This window comes from Globicephala melas, chromosome 5 (genome assembly GCF_963455315.2).
Source record: "Globicephala melas chromosome 5, mGloMel1.2, whole genome shotgun sequence".
NCBI classification, from domain to species: domain Eukaryota; kingdom Metazoa; phylum Chordata; class Mammalia; order Artiodactyla; family Delphinidae; genus Globicephala; species Globicephala melas.
Genome location: NC_083318.1, coordinates 113253976 through 113275052, shown reverse-complemented (window position 1 = coordinate 113275052; position 21077 = coordinate 113253976). Strand labels below are relative to the sequence as shown.

General features: G+C 37.3%; 1 protein-coding gene and 1 non-coding gene across 2 annotated transcripts in view; one reads left to right on the top strand and one right to left on the bottom strand.

The window, feature by feature from the left end:
* The first annotated feature begins 1509 nt into the window (after window positions 1-1509).
* The window catches only part of EDNRA (endothelin receptor type A), a 56537-nt gene continuing 36969 nt past the window's right edge, over window positions 1510-21077 (top strand). Inside the window, exon 1 of the mRNA XM_030878168.3 lies at window positions 1510-1983. Within this exon, the coding sequence (XP_030734028.1) occupies window positions 1564-1983 (420 nt within the window). The 5' untranslated portion in view covers window positions 1510-1563. The remainder of the gene's footprint in view (window positions 1984-21077) is intronic.
* Window positions 7126-7232, bottom strand: LOC115864527 (U6 spliceosomal RNA). The gene has a single exon (XR_004043984.1). It is a non-coding gene; the product is annotated as a U6 spliceosomal RNA (small nuclear RNA).

Below are 21077 nucleotides of genomic sequence, written 5' to 3'. Positions count from 1 at the left end.
CAACCATGAATAGACTCAAAAGGACACAATTCTTAAAATTTAAATTGTGACCTGGGTGTATTCATCATACACACACACCACATCATCATAAATGAGCTTATGGCCTTCATTTTAAAGATTCACAAAAATTCACAGAAAATATACAAAATATTAAAATGGGAAGAGCCGTTTTTATTTACCTTTAATTGTTGTGTTACCACCAACCTCCCTCATTTTCCCAGCATCTTTTCTTCAAGTAGAAACCTAGACTTCCTGAACAAGAAGGACCACTGCTCTCTGCAAGTGACTAAAACAAAACAAAACAAAATAATGAAATGGTCTTTTGAAAATATCTAACCAACCTCCAAAGTCTATTGCTTCTTCAAAACGCTGGAAACATTGTTAAAACACTTTAGATGCTAAGAAGTCATGAGAATGAGAGACAGTCCAGTCTAGTGGTTAAGAGCTCAGGCTCAAAGTCAGACTAACCTGCCTTTGAATCACAGAAGCACCACACCAGCTACGGCCTTGACAAGCTACTTGACCTTGTGTTTCCCTGTGTTTATAATGGAACCATGTAACTGCTTCAGAGGGTCACTGTATGGAATAGAGGGCATCACGCATGTGAAGTGCTCAGCACAGTGACTGGTCATAATCAATGTAGCTATAAAGGATGTTTAAAGGATGTATAAAGGATGTTTGGAAAACCAAATAGTATGCCTGGCCTGAGAAAGTCTATTACTCCTAGTTTCATTCATTGGCATATATCCTGATAATAATTTCTGACGAATGGAAAAGCAGAAAAACTCCTGTCAGAAGATGTTGATTGTACACAGTAATCATCCAGGTTTTCAATAAAATAAATATTTGGTCTTTATCAACTATCTCACTTTTAAATGACTAAGATTGTTAAATGTATTGATGGTGTTAATCAGAGTTCTGTTTTTAAATGAACATTTCATAACACTTCAAATGGCTACCTGAGCTGCATGTTATTTTCATGTTCGTTATTTGCCATTGGCAAAACAGCACACATGTTGGAATACTGAATTGTTAATTACAGAATTTGGTGATTTTATGCCTTAATACTACATAACTTTCACTCAGCATATAATGTCTCTTCTCTTCTGTTAATAACTAAAATATTGTTATCTCAACTCGTGAAGGTTTTTTGTAATTCAGGCTATCAGCCTAGGTGTAACGTAACTTCTTCTCTACTACTCGAAGGAAAAACCGCCATGTCCTCATATTATAATCTAGATGTAAGTATAGCTATGGACAAAAGCGAGAGAGACAGAGACAGAGATAGAGGCAGGATACAGAGATATAACTTGCCCTAGTAGAGCTTTGATCTTTGCTTCTTTTGTTCTTCCATGGGGTAACCTGACACAGATATATCTTATCTAATTACCAGATACATCCTGCTTTTTAATTGAAGCAGTAATTATCATTGACTACAGTCTTATTGGCAGCTGGATTTTGTAACCAAAATTATTTTTTCTCTTTTCTCTTTTCAGGTAGAAAAAAAAAAAGGGGGGTGTCAAAGCAAAAGGATAAGAGACCTTTCCTCAAATTTGCATCAAGATGGAAACCTTTTGCCTCAGGGTGTTGTTTGGGTTGGCGCTGGTTGGATGTGTCGTCAGTGATAATCCTGAGAGCTACAGCACAAATCTAAGCACCCGTGTGGACGATTTCACCACTTTTCGTGGGACAGAACTCAGCTTCATGGTTACCACACATAGACCCACGAATTTGGCCCTCCCCAACAATGGCTCAATGCACAACTATTGCCCACAGCAGACTAAGATTACTTCAGCTTTCAAATACATTAACACTGTGATATCGTGTACTATTTTCATCGTGGGAATGGTGGGGAATGCAACCCTGCTCAGGATCATTTACCAGAACAAGTGCATGAGGAATGGCCCCAACGCACTGATAGCCAGCCTTGCCCTCGGAGACCTTATCTATGTGGTCATTGATCTCCCTATCAATGTATTTAAGGTAGGAAGTAACCACAAATGCGTTTGCAGGTTGGAACATATGCTCTGATTCCACAGTTGAGAGAGGTGCTGCAGACTTTTCTGTCCTTTGGAATTTCAGTCTGTGTTTTTACTGAGAGCCATTTCTGCTCTCTTAAAACTGGGTGACATTTGAAATTTTTATTGTTTGTTAAATGTGACACTGACTTTCTAACTTAATTGTTAACAAAATAGTATTTCAGGGATGACTCTTCAAAGTCATGGTCTTGCATGAATGGGATTCTCATGCCAGCCGTGAGCTTGCTGGGTAGATGGGCAATCTGGGGAAGATCACTGGATTTTTCTGACATTCCATTTCCAGGGTAAGACCTGCTGAGCCCAAAAAGTACTTAAAATAAATTTATCTTCAGTTTCGGTTACCTTTTCAATGTGATGCTATTCGGAAGCCCGATATCCATAGTACGGCTTGAAATGAGAAGGGCTTATTTTATTTTGACTGTCTGGATGATTGAAGGCAAAGGTCATGCTGGCTTCCGCAGTTAGGGCAACTGAGGGATAACGGGTGCACGAGATGGCAGGCCAGTGGTGACCTCATTGAGCAGCATTACTAAGCATCAGTTTACTGTTGCCTCCCGCATTGCTTCCGCTTACATTCAAGGAGCACCTACTGTGTGCCTGCTGCAGAGCTAGGCAACAAGGATCCAAAGACAATCAAAGTTAGAGCCTGAGTGGGAGAGGAAGAGAACTCACCCCCTGTTGGTGTGATCACCTTGCTCTAGGGACTAGTTAGTACCAAAACAACTAAAGCCAAAAGGAATCAGTTATTCCATATTTGGTCTAGTGGTTATGTGGGGGAAATTGCTGCAAGAATTCAAGTGAGCTAAAATTCAAATGAAATTTCATCATCTGTGTCAGATGTTTTAGAATGTCTTTATTCCTAGCACAGGGAAAGCACTTTCCTCAGCCGTTAGTTTTTTGTCTTCTATGTATTATCTGTAGAAACAAAACTATTCTGAGCAAGAATATTCTGAAATATGACTTGAAATGGAAAGTTTGTCAGTTGAAGACATGATTAGTTTTAAGTGAAATAGTGGCATCTTGGTTTCAAGTAGATACACTCCAACTGTGGTGAAATGATACTAGCCTACCAGAAAAAGCAGTGGTCTAACCATAAAGATGAAAACAATGATGAAAATTTTGAACATTACAAGGAAAAATCATCTCAAAATTACTCCAATACACTGTTTGCAAAATTGGGGAAATTAGACAAAATGGGGAAATTAAGGGACTTCCCTCGTGGTCCAGTGGTTAAGATTCCACCTTCCAATGCAGGCCAGTGGTGACCTCGGGGGGCATGAGTTCAGTCCCTGGTCGGTGAACTAAGATCCCACATGCCACGCAGTATGGCCAAAATTTTTTTAAATCACATACCATCTCTTTCCACAGAAGAGCATGAATACATGTGTTTTCTGTTTGAACTCAAAGCAGGATTTCAGAACCAAATTAGGAGGCAAAGTTGAAAATATGTAAATAATTTTAAATATTTAGCATATGCTACAGAATTTTTTTCTTTTAAAAAGGTTTTGATTTTCTCCTAGTGAAATATTACACATACTCAACACGACTTCCTCGGGACATCTCTCTTTAATAAGAGATTTGAAAATGTTGACTTGACTCATTCACAATCACGGTGCGGGGTATTAAACATTTTTTGTTCACACTTACACAACTAGTTAACCAACCCATTATGGCTCAGGAAAATAACATAACCATCTCTGATTAATAATTCCCATTTGACCATGTGCAAAAGCAGCTTTTGACATAACCATATCTGCTGAGAAGGAGCCTTGCTTATCTCTTTGAGGTGCTACCTGCTCTTCACGAGACTAAACTTCATTTCTATTCCGTAGCAACATTTTAAGTCAGATCATCTGAAATATCTCCAAATTCGGTGAAAATTCCAATAAAACTTTGTTTTACATTCATACAACAATGGGAAAAAACTGACACTTCCTTATTTGACCTTATGATTTTTCCATCTTGGGAATCCAATACTTTATATACCTTATTGTAGTTCTCAACAATGTGGACAGTTTGATGTGTTTTTTCATAGCAGGAGTACATTTGTATAATTCCTGTTTTTCTAAAACTCATGTAATGAGTCCTTTAACCAACATTAATTTTAGAAAGTAAACCTTTGGGGTTAAAGAAATAAATACTCTTTAGTCATTTCAATCTTCTTCCAGAGGAAAAGAGAAAAGCATTGGAGCGAACAGAAAAGCCTCACAATATTTGAGCGTTATTTCTATTTCCTCCTGGCAGTCCATTCCTCTAGGTTAGGAAACCATAAGATGTTACTGTTTCTCTGACTTCTGCCCGGGAGAGTCAAGAGAAATCCTTCTAAGCAATGTGTGCTCTAGGTCCTCATGCCTTTTCTCCACAGCTGCCTCCTGCTCTAAGAGTCTGATGCTTTGGAGTCTCATATATCAGACCTGTGGATTCCTCTGACCATGTCAAGCTACCTCTGCATTGCAGGGCAAAGTAGTAGCCATCCAGTCTCACTTTACCATTATGTTTAGGTACTGATGAAAAATGCAAAGACTTGAAGAACATTCTATTAAAGGGATGCATGAAGCTTCTTTATCTCCCGTATTATTAGAATTAGGGTGAAAGAAGAATGGTTTAAAAGATCTGCTATGTTCGTCAAAGAAAGATAAGTTTTCAAATCGCACAGGTCGTTGTGTTTAACAATTCTATCAGTTGCTTTTAGACTCAGTTTTAAGGTGTCTCCAGAGGGAGAACATTGCACTGAGCTAGGTTAGAGTCAGAGTGAGTGAAAGTAGTATGAAGATTGAATCTTGGGGCAAGTGAGACTTGCTGATTAGACTCTAGTAATATTACAAGAAAAAGGAGAGCACATGACAAAGTGTTCTTTCTATTCACATTTTATTATCTTTCTCTCACTTTGAAAGAGTTGTACTGAAACTGTTTCATATATTGATATGCTGTAAAACACAACTGAAAATCAATGCAGCAAGTATATCAGACGGCTAGGCTGTTTCTGTTCTGTCATTATCCCGTGCAGTTAGTGCTGGGTAGCTTTGGATCGTCTGTGGGCATGGAAGAGGGGTTCACTACACATCTGAATTTCCAAGTTTCCTAGTTGATCTCTATAGCTTCAGGACTTCTTCTGCCAGGCTGTACTGGACTTTGCTTGTACTTATCGAGTGCTGCTCTGCTCAGAAACCCCCAAGAGCTCCTGCTTCTTACTGGTTCCTAACACGCATGTGCAGCTCTTGTCCGAATGTCATCATTACCCCTAAGTAACATTCTCTGCCCTAAATGTCATTCTCAGAGAGGCTGGATATAGTCGCCAAATTGCTGCTGCTGAAGCATGTACAGATCCTAAATTAAAAAATGAATTAGGTCTGGAGTTATATACATTTCATAGAGAAGAAATAACCCAGAAAGTGGAGAGAAATTCCTCTAGCCCTTGTTTACACTCGTGCACGTGCACACACACACACACACACACACACACACACATACATACACTACCTGGTGATAAAAATCGGACAGTCTGAGACAATAAAATGTAAAACAGAAGGAACCAAAAGATGCAAATAAATGCCAATTACCTTCTTGGTTTTCAAATGGCAATGTTAAAGAAACAGTATTATTTATCAAAGGATTACTCTAATTTGGAATTGTGCAAAAAACATATCATTAATTTCATGAGCAGACTGACAAAACCAGGAGAGAGGAAGGAAAAGGAGTTAGTAGACCCTTTCAAATGTTCACACTTGTAACCCAAACTGATGATGGATTCAATTTGTCAAGAAATTACACTATCTGATATGCTGAATTTTCAAGGAATGCAAAAAGTTAGGCAAGTAGATTAATCTGTATACAAAATATTTACATTCATTACAATGGCAAAATAATTAAAGCATTGTATCTGTGTTTAGAATCCAAAAATGCCCCCCAATGACTAAATGCCAATATAGATTAGAAGTATAGAATTTAATAATCATATTCTTTAATGATTTATTTATGCCCTAGAGTGTCACCTATAGGGAGATGGGTTTTAATTTTGAATAGAGTGGAAACCCTAAAAGTGATGTTTGTGCATGGGTGGGCCAAAGTTTGGTGTCATGTGCTTTCAAGATAACTGTCACCCAGATGTGCACACGGATATGCCCATAAACCACTGCACCTTAGCCTCTTAAGTAGAAACAGAAGTGTGGAGAAATATATGTAGGAGAGAAGTAGAATGGAGAGGATGAGAATGATGGTCATGGGAAGAGAGAGGCAGTTGAGTCCAATGACTTGACATAGAAATGTTGGCACAGCAGGGAGGTGGAACCAGTGACGTCATAGATAATACTGTAGATGAATAATGTCTCCACTTAATGTGTGGAGTAAAGCAGATCTCTGAGAACAAAGGAAGCAGCCAGTGATACATCCAGTAATCAGCTGTTGACTATTTTAGTCCACTCTAAGCAACCACCTCTTCCTGAGGACAACAATGAAAAATAAACAAAATTTCTGTATGAAATTATCAGGAATATTTTGCAATGAAAAGCCAAGATTCCCAATATGTTGCTCTGGCAGAGGATCTGAGCAATGTGGAAACCAGAGACATTCACACAAAGCCAGTTTATCTCCATATTCACACAGCCTTTGACATCTTGTGCAACTGGGATCCATCCTGTTGGGGCAGCCATACAAAAGTTGTTTCTTGACACATCAAGAAACACATATATATGTTGTGATAAACACATATCACAACATATAAGTTGTATGCCTCAAACATAGTAGCTGTTCAATTAATGCTTTTTGATATGATTAAAATTAACTTCTTTTTTTAATTGAAGTAGAGTTGATTTACAATGTTGTGTTAGTTTCTGGTGTACAGCAAAGTGATTCATTTATATATATATATTCTTTTTCATATTCTTTTCCATTATAGGTTATTACAGGATATTGAATATAGTTCCCTGTGCTATACAGTAGAACCTTGTTTATCTCATTCTATATATAATAGTTTGCATCTGCTAACCCCAAACTCCCGGTGCATCCCTCCCCCACTCACCCTCCCCATTGGCAACCACAAGTCTGTTCTCTATGTCTGTGAGTCTGTTTCTGTTTCATAGATAAGTAAAAAATATGGGAACACTTCACAAATTTGCATGTCATCCTTGCCCAGGAGCCATGCTAATCTTCTCTGTATCATTCCAATTTTAGTATATGTGCTCCTGAAGGGAGCACTAAAATATACTTGTAATCAGATTTTTCTGAGACCTTCAAATTAAAATATTGATGATGGTGATGATGTTGATTTGTCAGAGGGATTCTTTGTTTACAGACAAGGCATAGGGTATTATCTGTGGTCTGCACATACTACTCCCCCAAGCTGATCCAATTACACACCGTTGCATATGTGATAGATGTTTGCCTTTTACTCATCATCAAGCAAATAAAAACAAGCCTTTCTCAGGTATTCCAGTAATAGCGCTATAATCGTAAAAGTAGGTATAGAAACTGTATTCCCTGAATTTTAAGAGAGAAAATGTTGTCCCTTCACCAAGCTCTCTGTCCCTTGAAGGTGCATTGCACTCCAGCTCATCGTGTCCTGTTAGATAGCTCTGACCCTGCCTCATCTCCAGGCACCTCTCTCTTCATGTTTTTCATCTACCCCTCTTCACTCCAGCTAACCAAGAGTACCAAGATGATCCTTCTACCTTGAATATCTTCCCTCATGCCTTCTCTGGCTTATTCCACTTTATTCTTCAGATCTCAGCTGAAGCATCTCTTTGTCTGGCAAGTATCCCTAACATAGACTAGGTCAGTGCCTTTCTCATGTGCTCCCATGACACCCTCTAGTAACCCCCTAAGAGCATCTAACACACGCTCTGTTGTGCCTGCCAATTCGCTTGCCTGTCTGCCCCGCTAGACTGCAAGTCCCCTGAGGCACACTGCCATGATTCTCATTTATCATTGTATCTCCACATCCAGCACTGTGCCCAGCTTTCAAAATATTTGATGCATGAGCAAAATACTCATTTTGCTCAAATACTCTATTTGCCTCTGTAAGAATGTTTTTCTCCCATGCAATTCCGGATCTAAAGGCAGACTTGCTTTTTGAATTCACTGAATCTCTACTTTTTTCCTGCAGACCAGGGATGTCTCAGGGTCCATAAATCTGTGAAAAATCTGTCAACCTAGAGTTGTTTTCCCCTTGTCCCTTTGTCTTTAGAAGTCAAGAGTTCTTGTTTTGTGATTCCGGAATTATATTGTTTAATTTCCTCTCTCTCCAGTACATATAACCAATTGAAGAGTCACTTTTCAAGATTTCTGTGCAATAGGCATTTTTTGAGCATAGTTGTAATTGTGGTTTTGATTGAAATATTAAACCTACAAGTGATTTGGAATATCAAAATGAACATTCATATCACAGACGATTTTAGTTACTAATTTAGAGAACAGGAAACATGTTGATTTTCTAGCATGGCTAAAACACAAGCACACTGCAAAAGTTCATTATGCTAACCAGCTGACTTAAGGATATATGTACATATAAAATAACAGAGTGATACATTTATTACCCAACTTGCTGTTTGTTATAAGGAAGTTGCTGTCTGGAAAGGCTTCAGAACCCTCTCCAACTCTACCTCCCCTTCTGACTTTTCGTTTCCTGTGTCTGGGAACCTCATTGCTTTCTCTCATGGTCCTGTTAAGTAATTATTCTCATGTGAGGTTACTGGGCTAACCCTCAGCATTTGGTTCACAGCACAGTTATTCCCGTTTCAGGGATGGGGGATGGAAACCATCCGTAACTGCAAGATCGTTCCCATGGCTGAGGAGGGAGAGATGGATTCAGTCCCCTTCTCATTAGGAAGGTGTTGGGCTGTGTAAAGCATCGTGGTTGAAGATATTCCTCCATCAGACACTTCAGATCACAGAAGAGGTTGCTGTATAATAGTGATGCATAAATGTTTTACTTTTGAGAAAAGAATTTTCACATACACACTGTGTGTGTGTGTGTGTGTGTAATGTTGCAGTAATTCCAGCACTCTGTGCAGTAAAAGCAGATGTCCTGGCTATTTTATTCTGAAATATTTCTAGAGTGTCTTTATCTTTTGAGTTGCTAGCATGTGAGTGTTATTTTTTTATTATGACACAAAGTTTATACAGTTCGTGTAAAGCGTGTGTGAACTAAAATGAAAGAGGTATGAAGTTTACTGTCTCTGAAGTTGATTTGAAGACTAGAGTGGTTAGATAAGGAATGTTCTAAGAAATTCTGTCAAAATAAATTTGATATACAGCCAGAAATTCTACAACTGCTTTCTGGAGCTACCATATTCTCTTGAGAGCTAGAGTAACTGCTTTCTATAGCTACACTTTTATTTTTAACTAGGTCTAGTTTTTCTTGGAAAAACTTTCCTTCATTATAAAGTTAATAGTTGAAATTAAACTCAATAATAGAACTGAACGTATCATTCAATGTTAATATTTGATAGCCTTATTTTTAAATTTGAACATCAAAGATTTTACAAAACCACATGCTCTAAAATATTTATTTAAATTCGCAAGGTTTGAAATCCCCAGTGCTCCTGAACTCAAGAAGAAAAATCAAGTGTGCCCTCAGATTTAATACCGTTTTTGTGGATGTGCAAATTTAGAGGTTACTTTGTATAATTTAAACTTCTCTAAAAGTTTCATCCACATTTTTTGCCATCACGACTTACTTGGAGGCTAGGATAGATAACAGAATCTACTCAAATCATGCTTCTCACAACACTTATCTTAAACACGGGAGTCCTATTATTGGTCCGGCCAAAAAGTTCATTTTGGTTTTTCATAACATCTCACGGAAAAACCCAACTGAACTTTTGGGCCAACCCAATATTTTTTAGGTCAAATTTTATACTAGAAATTAATGCGGATGGGCAACTGATTGGCTATTTGGTTACTCAGTTACATCAGGTCTCTCTTCTCTGAATGTTCTTCATTTATTCATTCATAAATATTTATTGAGCTCCTAGTATATACCAGTTACTGGAGAAATAGCAGTGAAGAAAAACAATCATCCTTGTCTTTGTGGAGTTTGCATTCTAGTAGAAGAACAAGACAACAGGCAAGTTAATAAGTAAATATATAGTATGTGAGATAACTGCTAAGGAGAAAAGTAAAATAGGGAAGAGAAATAAAAGAAGAGGAAGAGGGTATTCATCTTAGTGTGAGTGGCTGAAGAAGAGCTCAATACAAGGTGACGTTGAATAAAAACTGAACTTAAAAGGAGCAAACCATGCCACTATCCAAAGTGAGAGCATCCAGCTGGAGGAAATGGCAAGTGCAAAGGCCCAGAGGCAGGAATGTGCCTGGAGGGTTAAAGAAGCAGCAAGGAAACCATGGTGGTTGAGTGGAAGGAAGAGAATAGTAACAGATGAGATCACAGGGATACTAGGGTAGGGCAGGTGATAGGGAGAAGCAGATAACGTGGGGCCTAACAATAGGTGACCATATAATTTATTGTCCAAACCAAGATGCTTTGAGAGTGAAAGTAGACACTATCAATAATTGCATCTGGACAAGAGGCATAAACCAAGACTCCTGGAAAAAATAGGAAGCGTGGTCACCCTGTGTATACACCTGTATAAAGCCTTTAGCCTTTTTCTCTGAGTGAGATAGGAAGCTTTTAGAAGGTTATGAGCAGGACTTCCCTGGTGGCGCAGTGGTTAAGAATCCACCTGCCAATGCAGGGGACACAGTTTCGAGCCCTGGTCTGGGAAGATCCCACATGCCGCGGAGCCGCTAAGCCTGTGTGCCACAACGACTGAGCCTGTGCTCTAGAGCCCGCAAGCCACAACTACTGAGCACACATGCCACAACTACTGAGCCCGCGTGCCTAGAGCCCGTGCTCTGCAACGAGAAGCTACCACAGTGAGAAGCCCATGCGCTGGAATGAAGAGTAGCACCCGCTCGCCACAACTAGAGAAAGCCCATGCGCAGCAGTGAAGACCCAAAGCAGCCAAAAAGAAATTAATTAATTTTTTTAAAAAAGGAAGTTTATGGGGAGATGAGTGACATGATTTGGTTTACATTTTAACAAAAACATGCTGGCTACTGTGCTGAGAAGCATTTCCTAAATCGATGCAGGAAAAATATGCAGTCTTAAAGTATGTTATGTATACCAATTTATAACATGACCTAAAGCCTAATTACTATTTACTCTGTACCAAGCTAACTCATTTGATCCTCACAGTAAACTTATCCTATATGACTGTTGCCTGAAAATGAATAAACTGAGGCATGGTGTTTAAGGAATACCCTCAAGGCTACACAGTTAGCGAGTTGCAGAGCCAGGATTTGGATCCAGTCTGATCCCAGAGGCCATGCTGTTAGCTAAGCTGCCACATTGCTTCTCTTCCATATGCCTCATAAGGCAAACTTGATAGTCATCCAGATGTCCTCCCTAGTACAGAAATATATTTTCAAAGACTGTGTTCAAAAATAGTCATCCCTGCAACAGGGAAGACATATGGGAACATATGTTTATGTATGACTGATTCACTTTGTTATAAAGCAGAAACTAACACACCATTGTAAAGCAATTATACCCCAATAAAGATGTTAAAAAAAAAAAATAGTCATCCCCTTTTCTCTCCTGCATTAAACCCAATACTTCTTTAGTTGCTTATTTAAGACAGAAGTGACACACTATAAAGGAAGATGTGTATGAAACAGAGGTTGCTCTCCAGAATAGCATTTACGTTGTAAGTCTAGCAGATTGCATGGGAACATCTGTCAAACAGATTTTTGTATTCCATACTCATTGTCATGTTGGTGAGATCAATCGACGGAAGGGAGCCAGAAAATAAAAGTTTTTAAAAATGAAAAGAAATGTTAAGTTCTTTGATGGACTGATTGCCTAGACATATACATCTGCTTATCTTCCCAGAGGAACACTTTTTTGCCAAATTGGTGTCTCATCCAGTTGTCATTGGAAAGGCTAGGCAATTTGTGGCATGAGACAGAAAAGTGAGTGTCTATGGCTATCCCAAGGTTTCAGTTGGCGTACAAACACCTGGTTTTATTGATAAAACTAAATGTTGCATTTCTAGATCTTCCTCCTTAGGAGTTGACCAGATGCATAGGAATTAAAAAGGTAATGTGAAAGCATAATGGATGACATTTGGGAATATGTCTCAAATGATATTTAAAAAGAAGAAAGAAATAAAATACCTAGGAATAAACTTAACCAAGGAGGTGAAAGACCTATACTTTGAAAACTATAAAACACTGATGAAGGAAACTTAAGATGATACAAAGAAAGGGAAAGATACCCCATGCTCTTGGATTGGAAGAATTAATATTGTTAAAATGGCCATACTACCCAAAGTGATCTACAGATTTAATGTAATCCCTATCTAAATACTCATGACATTTCTCACAAAAGTAGGACAAGTAATTCTAAAATTTATATGGAACCACAAAAGGCCCTGAATTGCCAAAAATATCTTGAGAAAAAAGAGCAAAGCTGGAGGTATCACCCTCCCTGACTGCAGACTATACTACTGTACAAAGCTACAGTAATCAAAACAGTATGGTACTGGCACAAAAACAGACATACAGATCAATGGCACAGGATAGAGAGCCCAGGAATAAACCCACACACATATTCAGTCAATTAGTCTTTGACAAAGGAGGAGGCAAGAGTATAAAGTGGGAAAAAGATAGTCTCTTCAATAAGTGGTGCTGAGAAAACTGGGCAGCTATTAATACACGTAAAACAATGAAATTAGGACATTTCCTCACACCATATACAAAAATAAACTCAAAATGGATTAAAGACCTAAATGTAAGACCTGAAACCATAAAATTCCTAGAAGAGAACATAGAATATGCTTTGACATAAATCATAGCAATATGGTTATGGATTTATCTCCTAAGGCAAAAGAAATAAAAGCAAAAATAAATAAATGAGATCAAGTAAACTTAAAAGCTTTTGCGCAGCAAAGGAAACTATCAGCAAAATGAAAAGACAACCTATGAAATGGGACAAAATAGTTGCAAATGATATGACTAACAAGGGGTTAATATTCAAAATATATAAACAGTTTGTACAACTCAATATCAAAAAAATAAACAATCCAGTCAAAAAATGGGCCACAGACCTAAATAGACATTTTTCTGAAGACAGCATACATATGTTAACAGGTACATGAAAAGATATTCAGCTTTGCTAATTATTAGAGAAATGCAAATCAGAACAACAATGAGATCACCTCACACCTGTCAGAATGGCCATCATCAAAAAGTCTACACATAACAAACACTGGCAAGGATGTGGAGGAAAGGGAACACTTGTGCACTGTTGGTGGGAATGTAAATTGGTGCAGCCACTATGGAAAACAGTATAGAGGTCCCTCAAAAAACTAAAACTAGAACTACCGTATGATCCATCCCTGGGTTTATATCTGGAAAAAATGAAAATACTAATTTGAAAAGATACATGCAACCCCAATGTTCATAGCAGCACTATTTACAATAGCCAAGGTATGGAAGCAGATAAATGGATAAAAAAGATGTTGTAGGGCTTCCCTGGTGACGCAGTGGTTGGGAATCCGCCTGCCAATGCGGGGGCCACGGGTTCAGGCCCTGGTCCAGGAGGATCCCACATGCTGCAGAGCAGCTGGGCCCGTGTGCCACAGCTGCCGAGCCTGCGCTCTAGAGCCCGCAAGCCTGGAGCCTGTGCTCCGCAACGAGAGAGGCCACTGCAGTGGGGGTCCCACACGCCACAACCAAGGGTGGCCCTCGCCGCGGCTGGGGAGGGCCCGCGCGCGGCAGTGGAGACCCAATGCAGCCAAAAATAAATAAATAAATATAAATTAAAAAAAAAAAAGATGTTGTTTATATATACAATGGATTATTACTCAGCAATAAACAAAGAATGAGATTCTGCCATTTGTGGCAACATGGATGGACCTAGAGAATATTATGCTTTGTGAAGTAAGTCAGACAGAGAAAGGCAAATACTGTATGATATCACTTATTTGTGGAATCTAAAATATAAAACAAATGAATGTATATAACAAAACAGAAACAGGCTCACAGATATAGAAAACAAACTAGTGGTCACCAGTGGTTTGGGGGGAGATAGGGGCATTGGATTAAGAGAGACAAACTACTATGTATAAAATAGATAAGCATATATTGTATAGCACAGGGAATTATAGCCATTATTTTGTAATAACTTTTAATGGAGTATAATCTATAAAAATACTGAATCACTATGCTGTACACCTTAAACCAATGTAATATTGTAAATTAACTATACTTTAATAAAATAAAATAAGCTAGAAATCCTCAATTTAAAAAAAAATTACAATGAAGTTTAATGAAATTGTTTCATTAAATCTGAAGCTATTTGAATAAGGAACTTTATTAACATCGCTATTTTTTTTTTTTTGGCCATGCCACACGGCATGTGGGATCTTCGTTCCCCAACCAGGGGTTGAACCCGTGCCCCCTGCATTGGAAGCGTGGAGTCTTAACCACTGGACCACCAGGGAAGTCCCTAATATCCCTAATTTTAAAAGCAAACTATATTGAGCATGTTCAAAATATCCAAAATCATTCCTTTCAAAATATAAAAGGTAATGGGCATACATCTCTTTGCCAAATATTGAATAGCATACTATGCCCCATCCCACATGAGTTTTATGTCAGATAAAGCAATTCTGTAGAATGTGTATTTTTAAAAATCTGGCCACTGTGAACTTTTAGCTTAGTTTCACAAAACAAAAATGTTTAGAATACTCCAGCGTTTCTCTTTCAAAATGATGTCATGTATGTCACAAATGCTGTGTTTCTCTGCCTATTTCCTCTGTTTCCACAAATTTGATGTTCTTATAGAAGGTAAATTTATGAAAATTTAGGGTAGTGTTACATCATTTAAGTGCCATAATACTTTGTAAACATTTTCGACATTTTATTGAGATGTAATATACATGCAAAAAAAATGTACATTAAGTGTCAGCTCTATGAATTTTCACCAAATGAACACATCTGTGTATCCAGGATCAGGAATCAGAACATTACCTGCACCCAGAAGTCCCTCGGTCACTAATTACCCAAACTCCCAAGGCAGCCACTTTCCTGACTTCTAACAGCATGAATTTGTTTGCCTACTTTTGTGTTTTATGTAAATGGAACCATATGACGTATGATCTTTTCTGTCTGGCTTCCTTTGATCAGCACTATGTTTGTGAGAGTAACCCATGCTGTTGAGTTTAGTTGTAGCTTATGCATTCTCATTATTGTATAGCACTTCACTGTCTGAAAATGCCACAATGTGTTTATTCATTCTACTTAGGTAGGCATTTAAATAGTTTCCAATTTTGAGCTCATATGAATAGTGCATCTATGGACCTTCTCACATGCATCTTTTTGTGTGCATATAGATTGCCGAAAAAATAAATATATACAGATATATAAAACTTAACATGTATATATAAATATATATAACACTTAAATATCAACATATATACCTATATACTAAATAAATGCTTTCAATATAAATCTTGATCATGAATACTTAAATATCAACACATATATTTATATACTAAATATATGCTTTTAACATAAATCTTTATCATAATCTTTTTATATTTTGATCAGTAATTTTGGAGAACCACCAGGGCATGGTACAGTACTGGGAACTAGGCAGAATTTCCTAGACAGAATTCTTTTCTAAAAGCTCTAAAGGCTTGCGTGGCATATGTCTGAACTTTGTTCATTATAATTCTTCTTGGCCTTTCAAGCAAATCTATTATCTGCCTTCATATTGGATAATCCCCAAATCAACTCACACATTTACTAAGTGTCTATAGAAAACACAAAGAAATCTAGGACAGCTGTGCCTCTGAGTGGCTTGCATTCTGTGTGAGGATACATATATTCCATCAAGTTAGCCTGAATGCCAGGCGAATGTTATAGTCCAGTGTTCTGTTGAAATTTTTGAGACCATTGAACACAATTTTACTGAAAAAAATAACATTTTGAATGTAAAACACCTATTAACATTTTCTTTAAAAACAGAAAAACTGTCATCTCTCCTTCTCCTAAAGTAATATATACAGCTAAACCAAAATTAATCCAATTAATCTCAAGAGACACAGAAATAAAATTAGGTTTCAGCATTTTCCATTACTGCTGCAGTAAATGGCCATTTATTTTAAAACTTTAAAACACCCCACGAAACACAGATTAAAAAGCACTGATTTCAGACAGTAAATGTTCTGAGAGTTTAAGTTGGATTGATGAAATTTTCCAGACAATCTCTCTGAGGTTATTTTTGTTAAATGACATATTTTGGGATGCCAGTTGCTAGGTAAAACTTGGAGGTTTAGTTGTAATCTGGTTACCACATTATTGTAAGACAAAACGGTAAGGGAGGGTTGTTATAGGAATTTACCAAATTGTAGCATATGAAGACAGATCTAAAAGAAAATCCTTCCTAACATCAACACCAAAATTTGCATTTCAACATCACATAAAAGAGATTTTATGTATCAAAACCACTGAGTAGATTTTAAATGGAATTCGATGGCGGTCTTACAAGGCCCTGAATACATACTGCCAAGAAGTTATTCAGAACTTTGTGAAATGTGTGAACACTGGGCTTTGCAGTCTTACGATTGTGCCTTTAAACTTACAGGATTTGTTGAAATTTTTCCTGCTTTTTGTTCTGAGGAAATAGTTACCTTCACAATAATATTTTTATTGGTTTCATGGAGTGACCTTAAAATGCCTCCAGCTCCTGGGTTACCGTAAAGGAGGGGAAGTAAATCCAGGGGGAAGTTTGCACATTAAGGTAATATTCCAGGGCCTAATTTGCAAGCACTGAGTACTCACCACTTCGGCTTGATCCTGTCTGATTCTCTGACCCAGGGGTGGGCAAACTACAGCCATGAGCCAAATCTGGCCCAAAGCCTATTTTTATAAATGAAGTTCTATTGGAACACAGCCATACCCATTGCTTACATAAATGGTTTCGACAGATACCAGATGGTCTGCAAAGCCCAGAATATTTACTATCTGGCCATTTACAGAAAAAGTTTATCCACCCCTGCGGCATCTCACCCGCTGCCCTGGCCCTGCTTTTACTTTTTTTTTTTTTTTTTTTTAAGTTTATTATTTATTTATTTTTGGCTGCCTTGGGTCTTTGTTGCTGTGCTCGGGCTTTCTCTAGTTGCAGCGAGCGGGGGCTACTCTTCGTTGCGGTGCGCGGGCTTCTCATCATTACGGTGGCTTCAGATTGGGAGAAAATATTTTCAATCAACATGTCTAACCAAAGGAGTAGTTTCTAGAACATATTAAAAACTCTCAAAATTCAACAGCAAAAAACCAAACAATCCAGGCAGAAAATGGGCAAAAAAAACATGAACAGAAAATTTTCTGAAGAGGATATAAAGCTGGTCGATAAACACATGAAAAGATGTTCATCATTATTAGCCACTAGCGAAATGCAGAACTGAAACCTTGGTGAGATATCACTACACACCTATCAGAATGGATAAAATTTAAAAATAGTGACAACACTTAATACTGGCAAGGATGAGAAGAAACTGAATCATTCATACATCACTGATGAGACTGAGAAATTGTAGAAGCACTCTAGAAAAGACCTTGCAAGTTTATTATAAAACTAAACATGCAATTACCATAAGACCCAGCGATTGCAATCTTGGGCATTTATGCCAAAGAAATGAAAATTATGTTCATGCAAAAACCTGTTCAGGCATGTTCATAGTAGCTTTATTTGTAATAGCCTGAACCTGGAAGCAACCCAGATGTTCTTCAGTGGGTGAGTGGTTAAATAAACTATGGTACATCCATTCCATAGAGTACTACTCAGTGATAAAAAGGAACAAGCTATTGATACACACAACAACTTGGATGAATCTCAAGGGAATCATGGTGAGTAGAAAAAAAATAAAGCCTATCTCAACAGATTACATACTATAATTCCATTTATATAACATCCTTGAACTGACAGAGTTATTGAGATGGAGGACAGATTAATGGTTGCCAGGGGCTAGGGAGTTCAAGGGAGAGGGGAAGGGAGTGTGGTTATAAGAGGTCATTATAAGGGGTCCTTGTGGTGATGGACCTATTCCATGTCTTGCCTGGAGGTCGATACACAAACCTACACATGTGATAAAACTGCATAAATACAAATAAATCAATGAGTAACACGGGAGAAATCTGAATAATATCACTGGATCATATCAATGTCAAAAAAATGGTTGTACCAATTTACATTCCCACCAGCATTATATGAGGCTTCCAATTTCTCCACATCCTCACCAGCTTATTATTGTCAGTCTTTTTTATTATAGCTATTCTAATGATGTGTAGCGGTAGCTCATTGTGGCTTTAATGTACTTTTCCCTTAATGATGAATGATACTGAGCATTTTTCATTTTCATGTACTTAGCTATTTGTATTTCTACTTTGGTGAAATGTCTATTTAAATCTTTTACTCTTTTTAATTATGTTATTTCTCTTTATATTTTTTAATTGTAGGAGTTCTTTACATATTCTGGACGGAAATCCTTCATCAGATATATGATTTGCAAATATTTTTCCCACTCCGTAGCTTTTCTTTTCATTTTCTAAATGCTGTCTTTTGAAGAGCAAAATTTTAAAATTTTGATGAAATCCAATTTATCAAATTTTTTTCTTTTATGGACATGTTTCTGTGTCATATCTATGAAATCTTTACCTAAGCCAAAATCACAAAAAATTCTCTTATTTTTTTTAACAGTTTTATAATTTTAGCCATTACATTTAGATCTATGATCACAATTAATTTTTGTGTAGTATATGAGGTAAACTTCTAAGTTCACTGTTTTGCATACACATATCCAATTGTCCCAACACCATTTACTGAAAAGACTATCGTCTCCTCAAAGAACTGCCTTGGCACCTTTGTTAAAACTTAATTGATGATAAATGTAAGGGTTTATTTCTGTCTTTTCTTTTCTAGTCCAATGACTTATGTGTCTATTGTTATGTCAATACCATCCTGCCTTGATTACTGTAGTTTATAGTAAGTTTTTAAACAGGTACTATAAGTCCGACTTTGTTGGATTTTTTTTTTTTCAAAAAATTTTTGGCTATTCTGGGTCCTTTACATTTCTATATAAATTTTAAGATCAACTTGCTAATTTCCTTGAATTTACCTAGGAATTGTATTGACTCTTTGGATGAACTTAGAGAAAATTGCCATCTTAACAATGCTCATCCTTCCAATGCAAAAACATTTATTTAGGTCTTTGATTTCTCCAGTATTTGGTAGCTTTCAGCAAACATGTCTTATACTTCTTTAGTTAAATTTATTCCTAAGTATTTTATTCTTTTTTTGATGCTATTTTGAATGGAATTGTCTCAATTTCATTTTTCATTTCTAGTATATACAAATGCAACCAATGTTTGTATATTGCTGTGGTAGCCTATGACCTTGCTGAAGTCCTCACCATTATACTTGCAGCATCAACTTTTTTCCACAGCTAGTGTGTGATGGCGAAGAATGCAGTGACTCTTAGAACAGTTTGCACCAATAATGCAAATGTCAACCAGTAGAAAAGGCAATCATCTCAGCGTTATCTTGACCTTGCAGGTCCTATGAAAGGTTCTCCTGAACTGTGAAAAGGGATCTCCAGGGGTCCTCAGGCAACACTTAGAGAACCACTGATCTAGATGGTCCCTAAGCACCCGTCCAAAGTCTAAAATGCTGTAATTTTTCATATCTAAGATAAATGTTGTTTACCAAACTTGTCTTAATAACATTTGCTTAAGTCACTGATTTTCATGGCAGTCAATATTCCTTAGACAATTGCTGCATGTAAAACAATGTACCAGGTGTTCTGAGAGAGATGAAAAGGAAATAGAACATTGGCCCTAATCTCAAGGAAATGGTACAAGTCTCTCTCAGTACTCAAGTGTCTAGGAAAGGAAGCCCAGCTAATTAGTAGGCTAATTACATTAGCCCCCAAATTTGTATGTTTTCTGTTCTAGGTAGCACTAAAAATAAACAAAATACTTATAATGGAGATACAGTATGTGTCGAATATCAAGACTGAGAAGTAAAACTAGGTTAAAATCTGTTATTCTTGACTTATACAATTTAATGTTATCTCATTTCCAAATGACTGGAAATAAGACAAAGTAGGATCAAACTCATTTTCAAATCTTTTAATTCTTAATTTTACACTATGATTTATAACAGACCCTTGACTGGAAGCTTAAAATAGCCACTTACCTACTGTTTTCTCCTGCATTTTACTTATAGTCCGGGTTTACAGTATGGTGCTTATAGCTCACTGGGCAAATTTTCCATATATCTTAGCTTCTCCCTGGAGAGGAATAAAATACTGTTCATACATTCGAGATAAATAAATAGTCTCAAGACTTCACCTGTGAGATTCCACAGGTACTGACATCCTTCATCCTACTGGGTAGAAAAAAGAAAGGCAAAAAGGACTAAATACTCATAGTTGGGAAGAATAAAAGAGAAATTGGGAAGACAAAATTATTCATATAAAATGAAGGGAGGGATTGAGGTTAAGCGAGTTTAGGGATAAATGGAGTTGCTAATAGTTTCAGTGAAACCAGCTGCAGACTGGAGTTCTGATATGAAAAAAAAAATCGTGCAATTTAAGAGCTGGCAGAGAATTTAGAGATAAGAAATGTTGGGCCAGAACGAGATTATATGGCAGAGGAGGAAGGCAAAGCCCAAAGATTTCTGACAGGGCTAGAGCTGGAAGCCAGAATTTCTAACTTCCCTGCAGTATATTACATCCTTCCCTCTTCTGAAACTTTAGTGGGTGAACTGTTTACATGCACGTCATTCTTATGTGAAGCATCATTACATGACTGGTAACTCAGCCATCTTGAGCAGGTCTTCCTAATTCACTTTATACCTCAGCTATTGCAAATTGTCTTATTTCCTAATGAATTTGTTATTAAATATTCAAAATCACCTCAACCTTATTTACTGTAACACATCAGCTTCAGCATCAATAGTGTTCTTTTTTCCCCAAA